The sequence below is a fragment of the Zootoca vivipara genome, chromosome 6 (assembly GCF_965207765.1).
Source record: "Zootoca vivipara chromosome 6, rZooViv2.hap1.1, whole genome shotgun sequence".
Classification (NCBI taxonomy): domain Eukaryota; kingdom Metazoa; phylum Chordata; class Lepidosauria; order Squamata; family Lacertidae; genus Zootoca; species Zootoca vivipara.
Window position 1 is genome coordinate 48,372,717 of NC_142589.1, and position 20,352 is coordinate 48,393,068.

The 20,352-nt window shown below is 45.5% G+C and overlaps 1 protein-coding gene across 1 annotated transcript in view; it reads left to right on the forward strand.

Annotated features, from left to right (window-relative positions):
• The window catches only part of GNAO1 (G protein subunit alpha o1), a 157,961-nt gene that overhangs the window by 57,335 nt on the left and 80,274 nt on the right, over positions 1–20,352 (forward strand). Inside the window, exon 3 of the mRNA XM_035117115.3 lies at positions 13,261–13,402. Coding sequence (XP_034973006.1) covers positions 13,261–13,402 — 142 coding nt within the window. The remainder of the gene's footprint in view (positions 1–13,260; positions 13,403–20,352) is intronic.

The following is a 20,352-nucleotide window of genomic DNA, read 5'->3' on the forward strand; positions in this document are numbered from 1 at the left end:
GAGTTAGAGGGACCCAATGGTTTGTCTCTGCAAAAGGCAGCTTCCTGTATGAATCCGTGTTCAGGTGTGTTCTTTAGATTTGCACAGGTAGCAAAGTCTACACTGCGCTGTCTGTGGGGGTGAGGAATAAATTCAGTTTGTCTTATATTAAAATGTGAACCAAGTCCTACCTAGCCCTGACGAGCCATTGCCATGTGGTATGGGCAATCTAAGCTAAATGGGCCACTGCTCTGACTTCTATCTTCCAGTGTTGTTCCTAAATATTCCATGTCATTTCTTAATATTGGAAAGAGAACGCTACAAAGTTGGGAGTCCCATTGGTTCCAGTTGCTTTCAAAAATTGCTGTCATTGACTATTAAAAACATGAATGAGTCTTTTGCCATAACAATTATGTTAGTCTTTAGGCACCATGGGACCCTTCTTTCTTTCTTTCTTTCTTTCTTTCTTTCTTTCTTTCTTTCTTTCTTTCTTTCTTTCTTTCTTTTTGTACAGCAACAAAACTGGAACTGGAAAAATGAAATTATTGGCTGAAATACCTGAGTTAAAATGTTCCATGTCACACAAGTTTGACTGAGAGAGAAAAAATCAAAATCCATATTATTATTATTATTACTAGTGTAATTCAGCCCGTTGAGTAAACGGGCGCTAGAACATCCCAGTGGTTAGAGAACATGGGTGTGCAATTATCATAGAATTGTATAGAGTTGGAAGGGAACCCTAGGGGTCATCCAGTCCAATCCCCTTGCAGCCCACCCATAAGGTATTTCCCTGTTCCTCCTTCCTTGCTGCAGCGCCTCAAGTTTCCCCTCTGAATCCTTGCAGAGCCAGTGGCTAGAGAACATGGGTGTGCAGTGATCACAGAATTGTATAGAGTTGAAAGTTACCCCCAGGGGTCATCCAGTCCAACCCCCTGCAATACAGGAGTCTCAGCCAAAGCATGCCTGACAGATGACCCCATCCAACCTCTGCTTGGAAACCTCCAACATTAACCTATCTCTGCTTCACTTCTCTCCCCCCCCAAATCCCCCCAATTATCATAGAATTGTGTAGTTGGTAGTTGGAAGGGAACCCCAGGGGTCATCCAGCCCAACCCTCAACAGCCCATACGATATTCCCTCCCTCCCCCTCTGCTGCAGCACCTCAAGTTTCCTCTCTCCAGAGCCACCCTATCCACCCTTCCCCCCCTCAGAATGACAATTAATTTTCCCCAACCCTCCCCGCCCCCAATATCAATCTCAGCAGCCACAGCATCCCTCCCCACCCCCACCTTAATAGTCGCAGCTTCACACACACACACACACACACACACACACACCACCCCTTTTCCCGCCTCAGTTTCCCCTCAATGTCTCCCCACACACAAACCCACTACCCTCCTTCCCCGACCTGCTTCAGTTTCCCCTCCCCTCGAGTCCTTTCCCCTCCCCACGAAGGGTCGTGGGATGATACCTCATATCTATTTCTTCCCCTCCCTCCCTCCCTCTCTCTCACCTGCTACAAAGTTTTTGAAAGCAGCCTGGAACAGCGATTTGGAGGGAAACCTCCTGCTAAAAACTACAACTACCAGCATGCCAAGCGGTAGCTTCCGCGTTCTGAGCCCTTGCAAGTCCCTCCTTGCTTTGTGGGCGTTGTAGTTTCCCTTCCCCTTCCCCTCCTCCCAACGTCCTTAGAGACTGCCGTTTGCAGCTGTTTGCCGTGGTTTTTTTCCCTTTCCCTTCCCCTCCTCTCACTGTGTTATTAGAGACGGCTGTTGCCAGGGGCCGGGCCGTGGCGGGCCAGGAGCGCGTCCTGCTCAACTGTGGGTGGCTGGAGGAGGTGCACAGAGAAGTGGTGAGACAGCGGTAGCCTTGGGGGGGGGGAGGCGGAGAGACGCTGGGAACTGATCAGGAAGAGGAGCAGAGAGAGCTGCCTCAGCCTGTAAGCCTTTGAGATGCAACCAACTGCAAATGGCCACGTGCAGTCTCTGCTGTCCAATCCCTGTGTCTCTGGGGGACATGCGCAGTGACCCAGGGACACACGGGACAACTGGACGCAGGCACAACATGGACATTATTATATAGGATTATTATTATTATTATTTATTAACTTATTAGTTGAGTTACAAATGTAACTCAAAGCAACTTACAATAAACAAAGCAAAACCACTACATTAAAATCTAAAAGACCATTCTATTCTTTAAAGAAGCAGGATTAAAACATCTCACCCAATTATTCACTCAAGGAGGTTGAATAATTGAAAGCCGAAGTCCAGGTGGAAAAAAATGTTTTGTAATTATGGCCAACAAAATTTATTAGGACAGCCAAAATGTCATGAAATCATATGCAGTCTTTTGGTTTCTCTGGAACACTTATCAACAGAGTTTGAGGGGCAGCATGTTGAAGCCTTGGATGAAGAGTTATGGAGAATGTAAAAATGTACACCCTAACATTTTTGATTGACCTATCTAAAGGTACTGTCCTATTTTGGAATTCTTGATTGACGTGCAGTTGATCTTAATTGCTCTGCCAATCAAAGGAAACCAGCCCCACAGGGTTCCGTTCCTTTGTTTCTGTCCTTCATCCAAATATGTGCTGATTCAATTGTCAAGTTTATATATAAAGGATAGAAGTTAAGGGTGCCAGGCATCAGCTGGTGATTAATGGTTGTCTAGGAAGAGGTGATAGCAGCAGATAATCCAAGAAGGCTTATCCGATTAAGTACAGTTTTTCTAAGATTTGTATTAGCCCAATGTTTACTTCGCAGAGACCACCCTCCCTTCCCCCCAATGAGATTTGCGTTCTCCGTAGGAGAATGAGAGAGTTATTTTATCAACTTGAGCAGGACACAGGGATTGAGAATGGGGAGATGCAATGACATTTTGGAGATGGATTGGCCACTTTTGGCATCAGCCTATGTGATCAGTTGCATTAAATAGGCAAATAGGGTAACGGCTCCTTGAGTAACCCAGGACACGCAGAGGCTGAAGTCTGGCAGGCAGCTGGTGGAATTTGCAGCTGTCTCAGTCTCTGCAAAAAAAAAATTAACCTCTGGAATTGATATAGGTGACTTTGGAAGGAGTGCACCATGCAGGACCTTTGCATCATTCATGGCTCATGGAATTATAAAGCTTTTAACCACTAAGTGGGCTTTATGAACTTCAAAGTGCTCTAGGGAAGTTAACAGGACTTCTGTTTCACTTGCGGAAGGATATATCTGCCCTGTGAGGCATGCAGTGTGGACCACTGGAACAGTGCAAGGAAATTGACTCATGATGAAAAGGCTTCTGTTTTGTCAGGCCTTTTTAGAGACTCCCTTAATTGTTGGCCATTTGACCCTGTATTTTATGATTCCATGACGTTTTAACAGTTTGGATTGTATTTCCGGTGTTCACTGCTGTGATGTTTTTTCTTACAAGTTGGTGGTTTATAAATACCCTCATAAATAAATATAAGTAAATAAATGCACCAGTTTCTGAAATTGCTTAGTAACCCTGATAGACCCTATATTCAGCCTCCCTAACCTGGTGCCCTCCAGATGTTTCAGAACACAATCACCACCAGCCCCAAACATATCAAGGGCATCAGGCTGGGGCATGTTGCTGTGTTTAGTAGGTCCTGTTTTGAAATACTGTGAACTTACTTCCAGCGACTTTTCATAATCTGGACTCTTGCCTATAGCCATTGTGGAATCTGAATATCTCCTTGCCTTTACTTCTATATTTTAACCACTTGAATCCTGTTCAGGTGGGAAACTGCAACAAGAAAGTTGCAGTGTGGCATGTTCCTGTTGTGTGTGCCAGCAAGCCAGATTTGCCTTCCTCCACTTCTGTTCCTCTAGCTACCTCCCCCCCCCCCACCGCCCCGATTTCCCAGTCTCCCAATGCTAGTGCAGATACTCAGCTGTCTCTGGCCACTGAGCATGTTTGGTCAACGTTAAGCCGATACTTCACTCTTGTTTCTCAGTGAACCTGTTTGGTTGGGTGCGAACCTGTTGGCCTTAAAAGGATTTGTGATGCTGTTTTAGAGAGTAAGTGCTAGCCATAGTTCAGTGGTAGTCCTACTTTTTAAAACTAACAATAACAAATTCTGATTAAACTGGACGAGAAGGGCAGGAGCCAAGGGGGGAAATCCTTTGGGCTTTCTTGACTGTACCTGTTATTAACTTTTAAACAGTGCCTTTTCTTTCTAGAAAAATAGGTGCAGGCACTCACCTTGAAATTATTACAGCAAGAACCACACTTTTTAACAACAAAATGAGGTGCTGGTACTGCGTACTCTTGAGTACCCCCCCCAGGGGGGAAGCACTGCTTTTAAATGCTTGCATGTGCTACAGAGGTACCTTGGTTGCCGAACTAAATCTGTTCCAGGAGTCCGTTCGACTTCCGGAACCATTCGAAAACCAAGGCGCAGCTTCCGATTGGCTGCAGGAGCTTCCTGCACGCAAGCAGAAGCTGCGTCGGACATTCGGCTTCCGAAAAATCTTTGCAAACCAAGACACTTGTTTCCGGGGTTGCGGCGATCGGGAGCCGATTTGTTTGGGAGCCAAGCTGTTCAAGTACCAAGGTACCACTGTAATCACACATGCCAAGACACAGATCCATTTGCTGCTAACAGGAATATCTGCTTCCCTCTGTGCTGTTTGAGGTTGGGCTATAGTTATAATATGGGCTATAATATGCAATTGTTTTGCAATTTTTTGTAGATGTTTTATTTTTAAATGTTTCTAGATGCTTTTTAATAGTTTTTTTTTTAAAAAAAAGAATTAACTCCATTAAAAAAAATTCTATCTTTTTAACATTTTTATATTTGCTGCCCTAGGCCTCTTTGGGAGGAAGGGTGGAATAGAAATTTAAATAATAGTACTAGTAGTAGTAATCACAGGTCTCCATGGGACAAGGATCCATACTGGCACAGTGGTAAGAACATTAGTATATCTTAGTACAGTGGTACCTCGGTTTAAGAACAGCCCTGTTTACAAACTATTTGGTTTACAAACTCTGCAATACCTGAAGTAGTGTCCCAGTTCGCGAACTTTACCTCAGTCTAAGAACAGAATCCGAATGGTGGAAGGGCACCGGCAGCGGGTGGCCTCATTAGGGAAAACGCACCTCGGTTTAAGAATGGTTTCTGTTTAAGAACGGACTTCCAGAACAGATTAAGTTCATAAACCAAGGTACCACTGTATATTGCTTTCAGAGAGGAAATTTTTGTGCATCTCTAATCTGTAGAATTCCAGGAATTGCTCTCCTGATAGGACACTTGATCCCTTTACCAAAGAGAAGGTATCATTTCCCTATTTTGGGAGAGCAGTTGCTTTTCTAATACAAAACTACCAAAGTGTCTTCTCTTTGATTGACACCGAAGGTGTTCTCCTTCCAAGGGCACACCCTTTGACCAATTTATGCTTAGGTAGGCACCTTCTCAAAATATGCAGCATCGCTAAATTATATTTGGGCGCTCACCTTCCCAGAGGACAAAGCTACTGTCAAGAGGTGATTCCTAAGTTTTGCATCCCAACAGCAAAACATATTTACATGTTCAGGACTCTGGATTCTGAGCTGCAGGTAAATGAGCAAGTAACTACCGCAGCCATCTCTAACCTGGTTCCCTCCTGCATACCGGTAGCCAGATTTGGTGGGGCTGATAAGTTTTGTAGTTCAAAGCAGCAAGAGGACAGCAGCCAGCAACGTCTGAGCTACAGTAATACAATTGTCATTGCGATGAAGTTTTCCACCAGGCAGAGCAGCTTCAGCTCAGTTACATGGGGTAAAACTTACTGAAATCTAGGGCTGTACACCAGATTCATCCAAGGTCCAAATCCTGAGCCGGATTGGACCTGGAGGGGATCTTCATTTTATTGGTGTCAGGGTGAGACAGCCCCTGATCACTACAAGTTGGGTTGAGTGACCCAGAGCCATCCAGGGCTGTCAGGGCATGACATCAAGCAGGAAGAAAAGGCAGGCATGACGGAGAAGAAGGCCAAGAAACCATGAAAATGAAAGACCTTCCTGGCATTTTTGTGGGAGAAGGGGGTGCCCTTCCTGCCAGGCCTCCCGAAGCAGCACTGCATTGTACCCTCCTGCTTAACAATCCAGTCCTGCTCTGTTTTTCTTATCCACGTTTTAGCTCTCTGACCAGCTCTCCTCCTTTCCCTGTCTTCTGCCCCCTCCTTCAACCTCCTGGCAAAGCAGCACCCCTATCTATGCATTTCTTGCATTTCTTGCAATCTGGATCAGGAATGCAGAGCAGATGGTGTGACTCCGTCTTCTCCAACCCAACCTGAATTGGGACTGGTGAGAGCTGTTCGTATAGAACAGCTGGAGGCCACCCTTTTGGCAAAGATTGGTACAATATAATTATCTCTGTGCACACAGAGGCAGAATTTTGGATGTGCAACCTTTCACCTTTTGCTAACTTTGAAAGCCCTGTTGCTGGAGAGGTTGTGCCAGCCATTTAATGTGCTGAAGATTCCAATCAACTTTGTTTGGTCTACGTCTGAGGTTAATTTTTAAAATAGGAGCAGGTGAGGCTTCTGTGACTGGAGGCGTTTTATCCCCGCTAAAAACCTTCTAGCTGTTCAAAACAGTTTTTATTGTTGACATTGCATCAGAAGTCTGATGTAACATGAAGCGAGTGGTGGCCAGTGCAATTAAAGTTTTAAATGCCTTGCACCAACCCTGCCCTCCTCTTTGATGGTCCTAAACCAGCTTTCCCCAACCTAGTACCCACCAATGGATACATGATTTTAATAATCAGGGATGGTGGGAATTGTAGCTCAAAACATCCAGAGGCCAGGCGACTGGAGAAGGCTGGTCTAGGGCCATGAGAGTCACAGGTTAAATAATAAAGCACTTTCAGAAATCAGGACCAGATCCAGGTTTGACTGAGCCCTCCATAAAGTATCCAGCATCCAGTCAATTTGAAAGTGCCTCTGGCATAATGCTGTTCAGGGACACTGTTAGGAAACTTAATGGCAACTGCTGAATCAGGTGTTGATGCGAGGCTTGTAAGAAATATTAAAAGCTACAAAGATTTTGGGAGGAATTCAATGTAGCACTAAGTTCAAGGCCTTTTGTGGTGTACTACCAGTAGTTATGAAGAAAGGCATGAATCTCTAACACATCACCAAATAAGAGGATAGGTTTGCATAAAATCTGCACCTCACCTGTCTGGATGCCACATCATACTAGGGTGGAAAACAATAAGCCAAGGTGGTCTGTGTGGGAGAGAGAGGGAGAGGGAGAAGGAGAGTTTATTGGTGATGCTGTAATCTGGAGAAGCAGAGGCATGCCTTGCTCTGTGCCAGACCCAAAGCTGTGACTTGGAGCTTCCCTTGAAATCTAATAGGGAGCAAGATTTTCATTCTCTGAGCCCCTCCATCCTACACTCAGGTTGTATATATGTGTAAACAAAGATCCCACAGCCTCCATGGACCTTCATCCCAAGGACACCAAACCCTGAGAAAAGGCAAGTATCCCTGGAGTCTCTTGCCACTTGGAGATTAGGGTTGCTCAGATCAATATGTACATACATCAATATGTAGATCGATATTGTATGTAGACCATCCCATAATGAAAAGTTCTCTGGGCAGCTGTACTTGAGTGCCAGGTCTTTAGGGGAAGGGTGGTTCGAGTCTCAATGGTTGCTGGTCTAACATAGGCATCCTTTTATGACTTGTCAAGCCCTGCACCCCCCCCCCTTAAAAAAACCCTGAGCTGATCAATATGCTTTCCTTTTCATGTTATTACCCCTAGCCCTAGGGGAACCGTGCAAAGCTGGTAATTCATGCATTTCTGGATTTCTCTCTGGGATCTTGATGAGATGAGAACATGGAGATAGTTACATATAGGAGTATTACTGTGACCATGTGTGGAACCCATGTGGTGCCTTCTTGGGCCATTATGGGTTGTTTTTAAGGATGAGTGGTTGTTGTTGTTTCCCTTCCATTTCAAGATGTATCTGAACTGCTTAAAATGTTTTATTGAAGCCTTTCTGGTGCCTCCACTCTTGGAGGCATCATGCCTCTGAACACCAGCTGCTGGGAACCATAGGAGGGGAGAATGCTGTTGCACTCAGGCTTTGCTTGCAGGATTCCCACAGGCATCCAGCTGGCCACTGTGAGAACAGGATGGTGGCCTAGATGGGCCATTGGCCTGATCCATCAGGCTAGTCTTGTGTGCTTGTGAAGTCCACTACGGAGCAGATTTCTGGTTCTTTCTCAGCAGCATCTCCTATATTCTGATTTCTGGGGTTTGTGAATCAGCTTTAGATTTGAATACTTTACAAAACCCAAGATTATGTTTCTAAAGGTCCATCCTCTGGGCTCTGAAAAAGACAGCTGGGCCCTTTGGCCATTTGTATCATGGGCATTAACAAAGGCTCCGTGGTCAGAGCAGAGCAGCTGATCACGTGCTGCTTGAAACAGTGCCCATTAAGAGACAATGGGATACAGCTGAGTCTTCCCACTGACTACAAGTATTCTGCACCATGAGCCAATGGAATAATAAGCAAGGATTGGGACGCTACTGATGGTAGCACTTGGTGTGGTCTTGGGTGCACACTGAGGGAATGCAGATGAGGCTCTCAGTAGGCAGATTGTGATTGTGAAATGCACTCTTTTAAACCCTGCTAAGCATGCATTTGACAGCTGAATAATTTTTAATATTTGCATTTCTTGAAACCTGTAGCCAACCCTTCCACAGAACTGGTCGTTTTGAATTAGACTAAGGAATCCAGCCTTCCAACACCTCTTTAGATTCTCCTCCAATAGCACGCAATCTCTCCTTATCCTTATCCTTAAGGCGTGGCATAGCCAAGGGGATGCCCTCCAGATGCTATCGGAACCCACCACTCATTAGCTTTAACCAGCATGGCTGACAGGCAGGGATGTTGCAGTTCATCAGCATCTAGAGGGCAACATGCTGCCTAGCCCTGCCTTATAGGCCATGTGTGAGGTTTCCCTTTGCCAAGCCCTACTGATCCTCTGCTTCCACGAACCCAACATTTGATCATGAGATATTTAAAAGTGGGGGGTTGGCTCTGCTCACTCAGACCCCGATATTCCCATCTTTCATGAGGAAGATCTATGAAGGAAGATCTTACTTGTGTTTGCTTGAACACAAGTAGAACCCTACAGGTGATCATTGATGCATTGCAGGCATTCCCAACTCAACATTGTATGATCAGGGCTAACAAGGAATGTTAGGGGCAGGGCTTGTGTGCCATTGCCCCCATCCCCATGTTAAGGTAGCCATCTGAACACAGCTCCTGTGTCAGCTTTACCTGGCTGAGACTTCTCTTTGAGCAGGTGGGATATTTGTGGACATTCTGTGGTATCACAGAAGCTCATGAAAAGGATGGGGCTTACTGATACAACAAATAGTCGATATTGCCAACCACGTGACTTTTTTTATCGTTTTATTTGTAACTTTCCTTGCCCAAAATATCTCAGCCAAGACATGCTGCAGCCATTGTTATCAGCAACAAAGCTAGGGTAAACTTTGCAAGAGCTGAGCTTGGGACATGGGAGGGGGGAGCTTTTTGCCAGGTTGAGCAAGACCTGCACATTGCATATCATAGGGCCTAGCTACATGTTACATTAAATGTTTTGCTTGCAGCTACATCAGTTCCACTCCCCGCCACACACTTTAATCCTCGTACACACACCCCATTTCCATTGATGCTGCAGTACAGTATGTTGTAATTAGTCCATGCTCTCATGGAAATGGGAGGTGGAGATGCTTAGTTTTAAAGAGAGAAAACATTTAATATAACATGCAGAAATTTGGAATTGACACATTTAATATAACATGCAGAAATTCGGAAAGCAGAAGAATCAACATCACCATACCTTGTATAGTCTCAGGGTTCAGTCAAACTTTAACAAAACTTTCACCAACCCTCCAGAGGCTTTGGGCTTCAACTCCCACCAGCCACAGCTAGCCTGTAGTCCAAAATATCTGGTAGGTGCCAGGCTGGCAAATGCATCATAACAGAGGGACGTAAGACAGCAGTATGCTGACATATTGTTCTATGGAACAGAGTAAACAGACTACAATCTGAGTCAACTTTGCCACCAGGGAATTGAAACCACCAAACCCTGCATATAAGGAGAGCCTGCTGGATCAGGCCAGTGGCCCATGTAGTCCAGCATCCTGTCCTCACAGTGACCAACCAGATCCCTGTGGGAAGCTTGCAGGCAGGACCCAGAGCACAACAGCACCCCCCACACTTGAGATTCTCAGCAGCTGGTATTGAGGGACATACTACCCCTGACAATGGAGATAAAACATAGCTGTCATGACTAGTAGCCATTGGCAGTGCTATACTCCATAAATTTGTTGTTTTCTGGGAATGAATTTTGACAGTGTTTTCTCCTACCTGTGGTAATAGAATGTGTCCTGGCATGATGTGCACTGCAGACAAGGTCCCTTTAACCTACATCCCTATACCTGTACACACACACTCTCTCCCACACACCTTTGGTCCTCCAGATGCTGCTGAACTACAGCTCCCATCAGCCTCAGCAAGCATGACCAATGGCCAGCAATGATGGGAGTTGCAGTTCAGCAACATCTGGAGGGCCAAAGGTTCCCCACAACCAGTATAGAGAAGCCCTTGATGTATTAGAACAGGGAGTTCTGAGGAGTGACTCAAAACAAAGGCAGTTGTCTGACGAGGGAATACCAGGAATCATTTATTACTTAAACAGCCTCAATTTTTTGCACTCACAATCAATTGTGGCTGTAAGTTTTGTGGGCACAGTGAACGGCAGCTGAACGCTGAACTGTGCAATTGCATCCACAAATCAGCAAGAGGAATTATGTTATACTGCCAGTATCTCTCTAGCTCTAGCTCTCTCACACACCTACACACACACACACACACACACACACACCTACACACACACACACACACACAAGTTCTTACGGTTTTCCGTGTGCACAGTTAGAAATAGGAGACAGTGTTAATTCAGTCCACATTTTGATGCAAACCTGCGGAATTTGCATTGCCAACAACAATGCATGGTCCCAAACCCAGACGAAATTTGCACTTCTACAGATTCTGTGATACACTTCCTTATGCAAGAAAGTGGCCATTTTGACCAAAGATGAAGGTTTTTTTTATAAAAAAACAACAACTGTATTTTTATTTTAAAAAAATATTCCACTTAACTTTACAGCAAAAGAAAACAAGAGTTCTCCTCAATCAGGCCAAAGGTCCATCTAGTCCAGCGTCCTGTTCTCACAGTTCCCCGCTAGATGCCCTTATGTGAACCCTGCAGACAGGACTTGAGTGCCACTCCCCACCTGCAATTCCCCAAAACTAGCATTTGAAGGTGCATTGCCTCTGACAGTGGAGGTAGAACATAGAACAGTAGCCATTACCTCCCTGGATTTGTCTTTTGAAGGCATCCAATATCCATTTGTTTGATTTGTTATTGGGAAGAAGGAACAGCTATCCAAGATGCCATGGTGTTCTGGAGAATATAGTTAGCAGAACTCTGCTTTCTAGCTATGTGAATGGATGTGTATTTTATTTTATTTTGGCATATAGACATTTGTATCCCACCCTTTTAGCGCATATGTGGGGAACTTTAAGCCCTGGGCCCAGATACAACCTTTTAGTCTTTCTGTCTGACCCTTGGGGCTCATCCTAAGCAACGCACCTTGTCCTCCTGCTTGTGCATTCTTGAGCTGTTGCAGTGTTCATGGTCTCTGCGCCTCCCCCTTAAAAAAAAAAAACATCTTGTACACAGTTTTATTTGTTTGGTTAATTCCCTCCAGAGTTTCTGCAGGCCCAGGCACCACCTGCTGTTTGTGCCAACATGTGATTGCCATCTGCAATGTGTTTGCTTATTCCCATAAATGAAAATTGCTGATGAGTTGTCGTGGTGCAGGTTCTTGTCCTCTTGTTATTTTGTGGCATGCCTATTCCCAGTAGCCAGGCTGAGCTTCACCTGAGCAAGACTGGCTGATTTATTTTGAAAGGGCAGAGGAGAAGATACTGAGGCATCGGTGTATTGTCATTGCGTTCTGCCTAGAGAGCTGAAAATGCCCACTAATGTTGCCGCCATGACCACAAGCTGCAAAGAAGGGCAACAAGTTTGCCTCAGTTACCACTGGTTGCTTTCACATTCTGCCTTCACTTTTCATTCATTCATTCATTTTATTTGTATGACTCTTTGTATGTTGGGGGCAGTATGTTCCGGAATATCACTCAGGTGGGAGAGTGCTGTTGTGCTAACATCCTGGTTGGTCACTGTAAGACCAGGATGGAGGACTGTATGAGCCTTTGGCCTATTCCAACAGGACTTTCCTTTTGTTCTTACGTTCACATAGTGATTTTATGGCAGAAGTAAGGACCTCTTGCTCTGAGAGTCTGGCTGCACTTTATGCGAAGGAGTGGGGAGCTGAACTCCAGATATTGCTGAACTCCAATTCCCATCATCCTCAGCAAGCATGGCCAATGATCAGGATACTGGGCATTGTAGTTGAGTATCATTGGAGGGGGACACATGTTCTTCACCCCTTCTTGACACATGAAATGAAGCCACATATAAACCAGGCTTTGAGTGTTGTGAATTTAGAAGAATCCCTCAGAGATGAGCAGAGGACGCTGGAGGGGACCACAGAGCCACTGATTGTTTATCTGTGCTCATTATCTCTCTCCTTTAGCTGCTAATTTCCCCTAAGGGTTGGGAGGGGGGGAGCAGGGACAATGAGCAGCTATGGAGAGATCAGATGAGAATTGATAAACAACAGAAGGAAGAATATGGCCAGCAGCTCTGACATCCCCACCAGCTTTCCGTGACCATCTCCAGGGGGTCAGAACCCAAGGAGAGTCTGCTGGATCAGGCCAGAGACCCATCTAATCCAGCACCCTGGTCTGGCAAGCGGGATTGGAGCACAAGAGCTCTTTCCGCTCCTGTGGTTTCCAGCAACTGGTATTCTTTGCTTTGATGGTGTTTCCTGCTCGGCGGGGGGTTGGACTGGATGGCCCTTGTGGTCTCTTCCAACTCTATGATTCTATGATTCTGAAGCCTTGGAAGCCAAAGATAGCCATCATGGCTAATAGCCATCAACGGCCTTCTCTTCCATGAATGCTTCAGAATTTTCAGTAGCCAGAGCCAAGTTGGAGCCAGTTTTCACACAATGCAAGCAATGTCCGTTGCCTATGCAAAATCTTGGGGATTGGTTTGGGAATAACTTCATTGTAAATGAAGCCCTGTCTTTTTCAGACTTTTACAAGCTCGTTTGTTTCCTTCCCCTCTCCCAAAGGATCATCCACGAAGATGGCTTCTCTGGTGAAGATGTGAAGCAGTACAAGCCTGTGGTCTATAGCAACACTATCCAGTCACTGGCAGCCATTGTCCGTGCAATGGACACTTTGGGCGTGGAATATGGAGACAAGGAGAGAAGGGTAAGTGAGAACCCCGCAGATCCCCAGGAACAAGTGATTTGCAGTGGGCTGGTTTGTTTGTTGGTTGTTTGGTTTGTTTCATAGAATTTATGCACGGCTTCGTTGTCTAAAAACCCACAAAGTGGTTTACAAAGAGAATAAAACAGTAACATCAGCGAAAAAGCCACAAAGCAACTCTATAAATCATTCAAAACACAAAATCAGCAAAACTGAAAACAGATTAAAGCATACATCCACATTCTATTTATTATTATTTATTATTTATACCCCGCCCATCTGGCTGGGTATCCCCCACCACTCTGGGCGGCTTCCAACAAAGATTAAAATACATTAAAATATCACAGATTAAAAACTTCCCTAAACAGGGCTGCCTTTAGGTGTTTTCTAAATGTCAGGTAGTTGTTTATTTCCTTGACCTCCGATGGGAGGGCGTTCCACAGGGCGGGCGCCACTACCAAAAAGGCCCTCTGCCTGGTTCCCTGTAGCTTTGCTTCTCGCAGTGAGGGAACCGCCAGAAGGCCCTCGGCGCTGGATCTCAGTGTCCGGGCTGAACGATGGGGGTGGAGATGCTCCTTCAGGTATACAGGACCGAGGCCGTTTAGGGCTTTAAAGATCAGCACCAACACTTTGAATTGTGCTTGGAAACATACTGGGAGCCAATGTAGGTCTCTTAGTTATGTGGTCTCGGCGGCCACTCCCAGTCACCAGTCTAGCTGCTGCATTCTGGATTAATTGCAGTTTCCGGGTCACCTTCAAGGGTAGCCCCACGTAGAGCGCATTGCAGTAGTCCAAGCGGGAGATAACTAGAGCATTCTACACATTCTACACATCTGGTTAGACTTGCTCAAACCAAAATGATTTAGCAGGTGCTGAAAAGAACACAGTGAAGGCACCTGCTTGATGTCAATAGGCAGGGAGTTCCAAAGTGTAGGGGCTGCCACACTAAAAGACAGATATCTTACAAATGCAGAACATTTTTTATGTAGCACCTGTAACAGTGACACTTCCACAGATTGAAGTGGTCAAGCAGGCATATATGTGGGGTAAGACAATCTCATAAGTAAGCTGGTCCCAATTTATAAGTTGCAACAATAAATAGATTATCAGCAATGACAGGAACATGAAAAAAAAAACCACCAACTTGTACACATACATTTTAAATATGTTTTTAATTTTTTATCACTTTTTGTTTGCTGGCCTGGGCTCCTTTGGGAGGAAAGGCAGGATATAAATTTAAGTAATTAATATCTCATAAGCCTATAGGATGTAAACTGCAATGTTCCAGTTGCACATGCAAGCTGATTCTGGAACTAATTTGCACATTTTGCACAGCCATGCTCATTGTCTCTCCACCAGCAGGTATACAACTAGAAACTATCATTTCAGGTGTTATTGCAGTATGAAAAGTCTTGCTGCCTGGGTAGAATGTGTTACTGAATGCTAAGTGATTTTTGCAGGATAAGCTCATTCCGCTATAGCACCATTTTTCAAACTGGCATTCTCCACCTATTTTGGACCAAGGCAAGTGAGGGGCACCAGGTTGGAGACAGCGGCACAATAAGGCTGGCTATTAAAGGTGTAAACAAATGAGTGGCAGGTAGCAAACGATCAGGGTTGCTGTTTTTCTCCCTGACGATATCATTCGGGGTGCGCAGTCAAAGGATTCTCCATTTTGCAAGAAAACTCTCTGCACATGAGCCTTCTTCAAGCACCTGCGCTCATACCATTACAGTTGCACAAGAGCAGGACGGCATTTGCTAGCCCCCCCCCCCAATCCCATCCTCACTCAGCCCCACTGTCTTCAATGGGTTGGTAGGGGAACGTCTGAAGTGAGGAAGGCTAGGCTGAGACTTGGCTGTCCCGATGCCAAAATTGTGAAACTGCACAACTCCCACCCCCACCCCCCCGGTTGTTATTTACTGGGGTTGACAAACTTGTTTGCTTTGGTGTTTTCCTGCAAATATCAGGACTGTGTAACCGTTGAGGCTCCTTTTTTCTGGCTTTGTTTATATGATATGTCAGCGGCATTATATATTTGTATGTTGATTTTCCACCCAGGAGCCAAAGGTGGTGTATATTTATCTTCCCCACCCTTTACAACAGCCCTGTGAGGTGGGCTAGGCTAAGTTAATACATGTATGTAGGCAGCAGCTTTTGTCAGTATAGTTTTGGGGTGGGGGTGGATGTTAATGCAAGGGTTGCAATCTGAATGCAATGTAGAAGGCCTAGGAAATCCTGCTGGCGTCCCTGATGATGCCATTGCCGTGGTCCCTGGCCATCTGCTGTCTCCAATAGCCAACTTCAGATGCGAAAGAAGGATGTTGAGGAGCAGCCCACAGTGGCCCTCTGGCATGTCTAGCTGCTGACCAAGGTACCACTTTCACAATCCTGTGAGCGTGAAACTCCTTGTTTTACCATAGGAAAATGTCTTTGGTGTTCTTACAAAGCCACACTCTTTCCCATAGAAAACAAAGCAGCTCTTGGTTACTTTAAGCACATTATTTCTTTTGCATCGGAGGTTAGCAGCCTGCTCTGGGTCCAGGGGCACATTTGGAGGTCTAAAAAACAGTCACGGACACCACGGAAATAACCTATTCACAGAAGAAAAACTAGTGGGGCTCAGAACCCCTTCCCAAACAGGTAAAGCGCCTATGCCATTTCCCAAAATAAATTTTAAAAATAAAAATGGAGTCCCCTAACAACCAAGCCCTTTGACCCTAAATTAGAATCCTGACCTGCAATAACTCAGGGTGTAGATTTGAAGTTGTCTTAGGCAGATCATCCCAGCATAGAGTTTTTAGAACACAGTTAGGTAACTGGCTTTGCCACCCCTCCCAAGCTGCCATTGTACACCTGGTTCCAGTTGTTGGACCTCGGGGTCTTTATTTCAAAAACAAGATAGAGCCCACTACCTGCTATAGAGAATGATAATCACCTGAAGCATAAGGACTGTCTTTGAACAGACTCGGCTGCATCCCTTCATTACTGGAGCTTATTTAGTGGAGAGTTTGTTCCTGGAAACACCAGCAGTTTTCTATCTCCTGGTCAGCTCTTTCCATATCATTCTGCTGCGGTGCAGGGTTGTGTTGCAAAAAATCAATTCCCTGCACTCTGTTGTGGGATTTTGAGCTATGCACATGCACATCAATCACTTGATTTTTCACAGATCAGTGGCTCAGTAGGAATGACTCACAGCTGAATGTGTGAACTGATGCAAGAGCTTTGTAGGCTGGAGTCAACATGAAAAGTTATGAGGAACTGTGGCATTAGATTTGCCTTGGCAAATTCCTGGCATATGCAGGCCTGCACTTAATGCGACCATTACCAAGTGCTGAACGTGGAGGCGTGTGGTTATGGTGTTGAAAATTATGGACGGGGGGGGGCGGGCAGAAGGAAAGATGGGTCTCTTAATACTCTGCTGGTGGTGAAGACTTCAGTGAAGAAGCTGCCAACACCTCAGATATAACCCCCCCCTCACAGTTCCTTTCTTTTTTGTGGAAATTGCACGTGGTAGATATGGGAACTTCACCAATGGAGGATAGAAAGGGTGCACAATGCAGAAGGGGAGAGGGAGGGAGGAAGAGTTATGCTCATGTTGCTTACTGAACTTCTATCCTGTCTGCTTCCATATCTCGCACATAGCTGCCAAGTACCCCGTTTTCCTCGGGAACCCCCCGTATTTTCTTAACGTTTCCCGCAGGTGTCCCGAATGGCAAAATACCCCGTATACCCCCAGATTACGGAGCTCCTGCTGGCGGCCATGTTCTTCTGGTGCCGTGCCGGCACCCGAAGTTGCTTCTATGCACTTCCGGACATGCGTAGAAGCGACCTCCGATGCCGCTGTGCCCATTTCCAAAACATCCGCAGCGCCAAAAGTCGCTTCTACGCATGTCTGGAACTTGGCACCTATGATCTTGCAGTTCATGGTTGCTGCTCCTTTCCAGGCCCAGTTCCAGACACTCGCATTTGGACTGGGAACTGCAGGTGGGGAAACTGGTCCTGCTGGCAGGCCTTCCAGAGGCCTCTGGTTGGCCAATGTTTAAATAGGATAGTGGACTAGATGGGTCTTTGGTCTGATCCTGTGGCCAGGCTCTTGATATGTTCTTTGGTGCATCCACTCAGCTCCTACTCGTTTTCCTATTGCAAGCTAGGGATGATCAGGGGAGGAAAGCACCATCGGGCAGAAGCTGTACTTTTCGTGTATTCCTTTTACTGTTCAAGGAAGATTATCCAGCATGAAATGAAGTTCAATACACATTATGTAGCATAAAAGGAGAAGTTCATGCAGCCCTGTAAAATGCAAATGGGTCAAGGGAAAATTCCTCTGGCGTTCCATGTCATAATCAAGTGGATTATTGTCATTCTTTAGCGAAATCTGAGTTCTAAGGCCAGCCACCTAAATGAAAGAGAAAGAGAAAGACAAGGAGAGAAAGAGAGAGAAAATGAATGAGCAGCACTTTAGGTCTGAGGACTTGTAGAAATAGGAAATTGATTTTCAAGCTATTTCCAAATGGGAGTGAAGAATGCTGGGCAATGCCTTTGGACTGCCTTCATGTTCATTATGGCTCTCCAAGTATGTCAGATCTCGAATGAAACAAATAATTTACTAACCATAATGCAGCTTTCTTTTCTAGCCTGAGGGACACTGCTGTGCCCATCATGATCTCTTCCGCTTTGTTCGTTATTCGGGAGGCTTTTTCTAAGGGGCATTTCATCATTTGCCCCATGGCCAGCTGTTCGTTCTGTGCTCTGCCATCCCCTTTGTTTATTGCTGCCCATGATTGGCTGCGCAATTCCTTTTCTCGCCATCCATTAGCTGGGCTGCGATGGGGGTTTCGCCAAGTGGCATAGCCCTCATTCTCCTCTCTTGTATACGTTCCCAAGAGTTCAGAATTTGCTTCACAATGTGACAAGCCCACTCTGCTGTGTTTGAGGTCCTTCATCATCATTCTCTGGGGATGGGATGGACTTCTGCCCAAAAGCCCCACCCTGACAGCCCCACTTCAGTGAAAATGTGGAAGAGTTACTGAAGAGTTGATAAAATGGTGACATGGGCCACATCTCCCAATCATGAGACATCAGTTGGGCCATGCGGGAGATGCAACCTCATTTTGTTTCCTCAGGGAGTGCACCTCATAACCTTTGGATGGCAAAATGTTCTGAAATGGGAGGACATTAGGGTCAAAATGACTGCAGTCCAGCTGTTGCATCAGCTAGCTGGTACACAATAATACCGGAATCAATCATGTTTAATGCACACTGGATTATGTAAACAGCCAAATAGGGCTTTGATATTAATTGATGGGAGGGAGAAATCTTCCAGAGTAGACATTCAAATGGTAGCTTTGCCAGATTCTGTTAAGCTATTTGGAGGCAGTGCAGTAGTGTGGCTCAAATTAGTGGTTGGGGTTGTTAGGATGAATTCCATGGAAGAAGCACTGAATGTGTCCTTGAATGTTAATTTTCTTACGAATCTCGATTTTCTTCCCCCCCCCCTTTTTTTAAAAGCAAGTTTCTAGACCTTATGGTGGCAAAGTCCTTCTTGAACAGAGATCAGCAAACTATTTCAGCAGGGGGCCAGTCCACTGTCCCTCAGACCTTGTGGGGGGCCGGACTATATTTTGAAAGTAAAAAATGAACAAATTCCTATGCCCCACAAATAACCCAGAGATGCATTTTAAATAAAAGGACACATTCTACTCATGTAAAAACATGCTGATTCCCGGACTGTCCACGGACCGGATTGAGAAGACGATTGGGCCGCATCCGGCCCCCGGGCCTTAGTTTGGGGGGGCCCGGTTCTTGAAAGTGCCTGGGCAATGCCAACTCAAATGCCTGAAGCTGAACAAATCTTTCAGAACCTGGAGTTCTTTGCCACTCTTGAAATAAAATAGGAAATACAGAGAGGGAGGGAGGGAGGGAGGGAGGGAGGGAGGGAGGGAGGGAGGGAGGGAGGGAGGGAGGGAGGGAGGGAGGGAAATCATGCAAGATATATTATGTAAATCTGCCAACTTGGTACATTTTGTAAAGGTTGCAGCTTTTCCTGGGGCAGGTTTTCATAGAATCATGGAATTATATAAATATATAAATATAAAGGAACCCCCATGGGTCATCTAGTCCAGCCCCCTGCAGTGCAGGAATCTCAGCTAAAGCATTTCTGACAGATGGCCATCCAACCTCTTCTTAAAAACCTCTAATGAAGGAGAGTCCGCCACCTTCTGAGGTAGTCCATTCCTTCATCGAACAGCTCTTACTGTCAGAAAGTTCTTCCTAATGTTGAGTTGGAATCTCCTTTCTTGTTTGAATCTGCTACCACCCCCAGAAATATAACTATTTATGTTCCTGTGAATAGTCAACATTTGTTGCGTAGAATGTGGGGCACATTCACACTGTAGCAGTATCACACCACTTTAATTAGTCCTGGCTTCTCCCAAAGAATTCTGAGAGAGTTATAGTTTGTTAAGAGTTGTTGAGAGACCTGGAGCGGCTTAACAGTCAACCCCTCTTCCCAGGAAACTCTGGAAATTGTAGTTCTGTGGGGGGAATAGGGGTCTCCTAGCACCTTTAACAAACTACAGCTCCCATAATTCCTTGAGGGGAGGGATGACTGTTTAAAGTGGTATCATGGCATTTTCAATGTACGGTGTGAATGTGGCCTAGTTCCCACACACTAGTTCCCTAGTGCATGCTTAGAGGATGACTTCCAAACCATCCTAAATATCTTCACAGAAGCTTATGAAAAGCTTGGCCTGTCGCTCAACATCCAAAAAACCAAAGTTCTGCACCAACAAGTACAAAGTAACCCCTCTGCAGCAGCACAAATCCAACTCAATGGTGTAAGGTTGGAAAATATTGATCACTTCTCCTACCTAGGCAGTTCTCTTTCCACAAGGGTCAACATTGATGCCGAAATCCAGCATCGCCTGAGCTGTGTGGGCTTTCTCCCAATT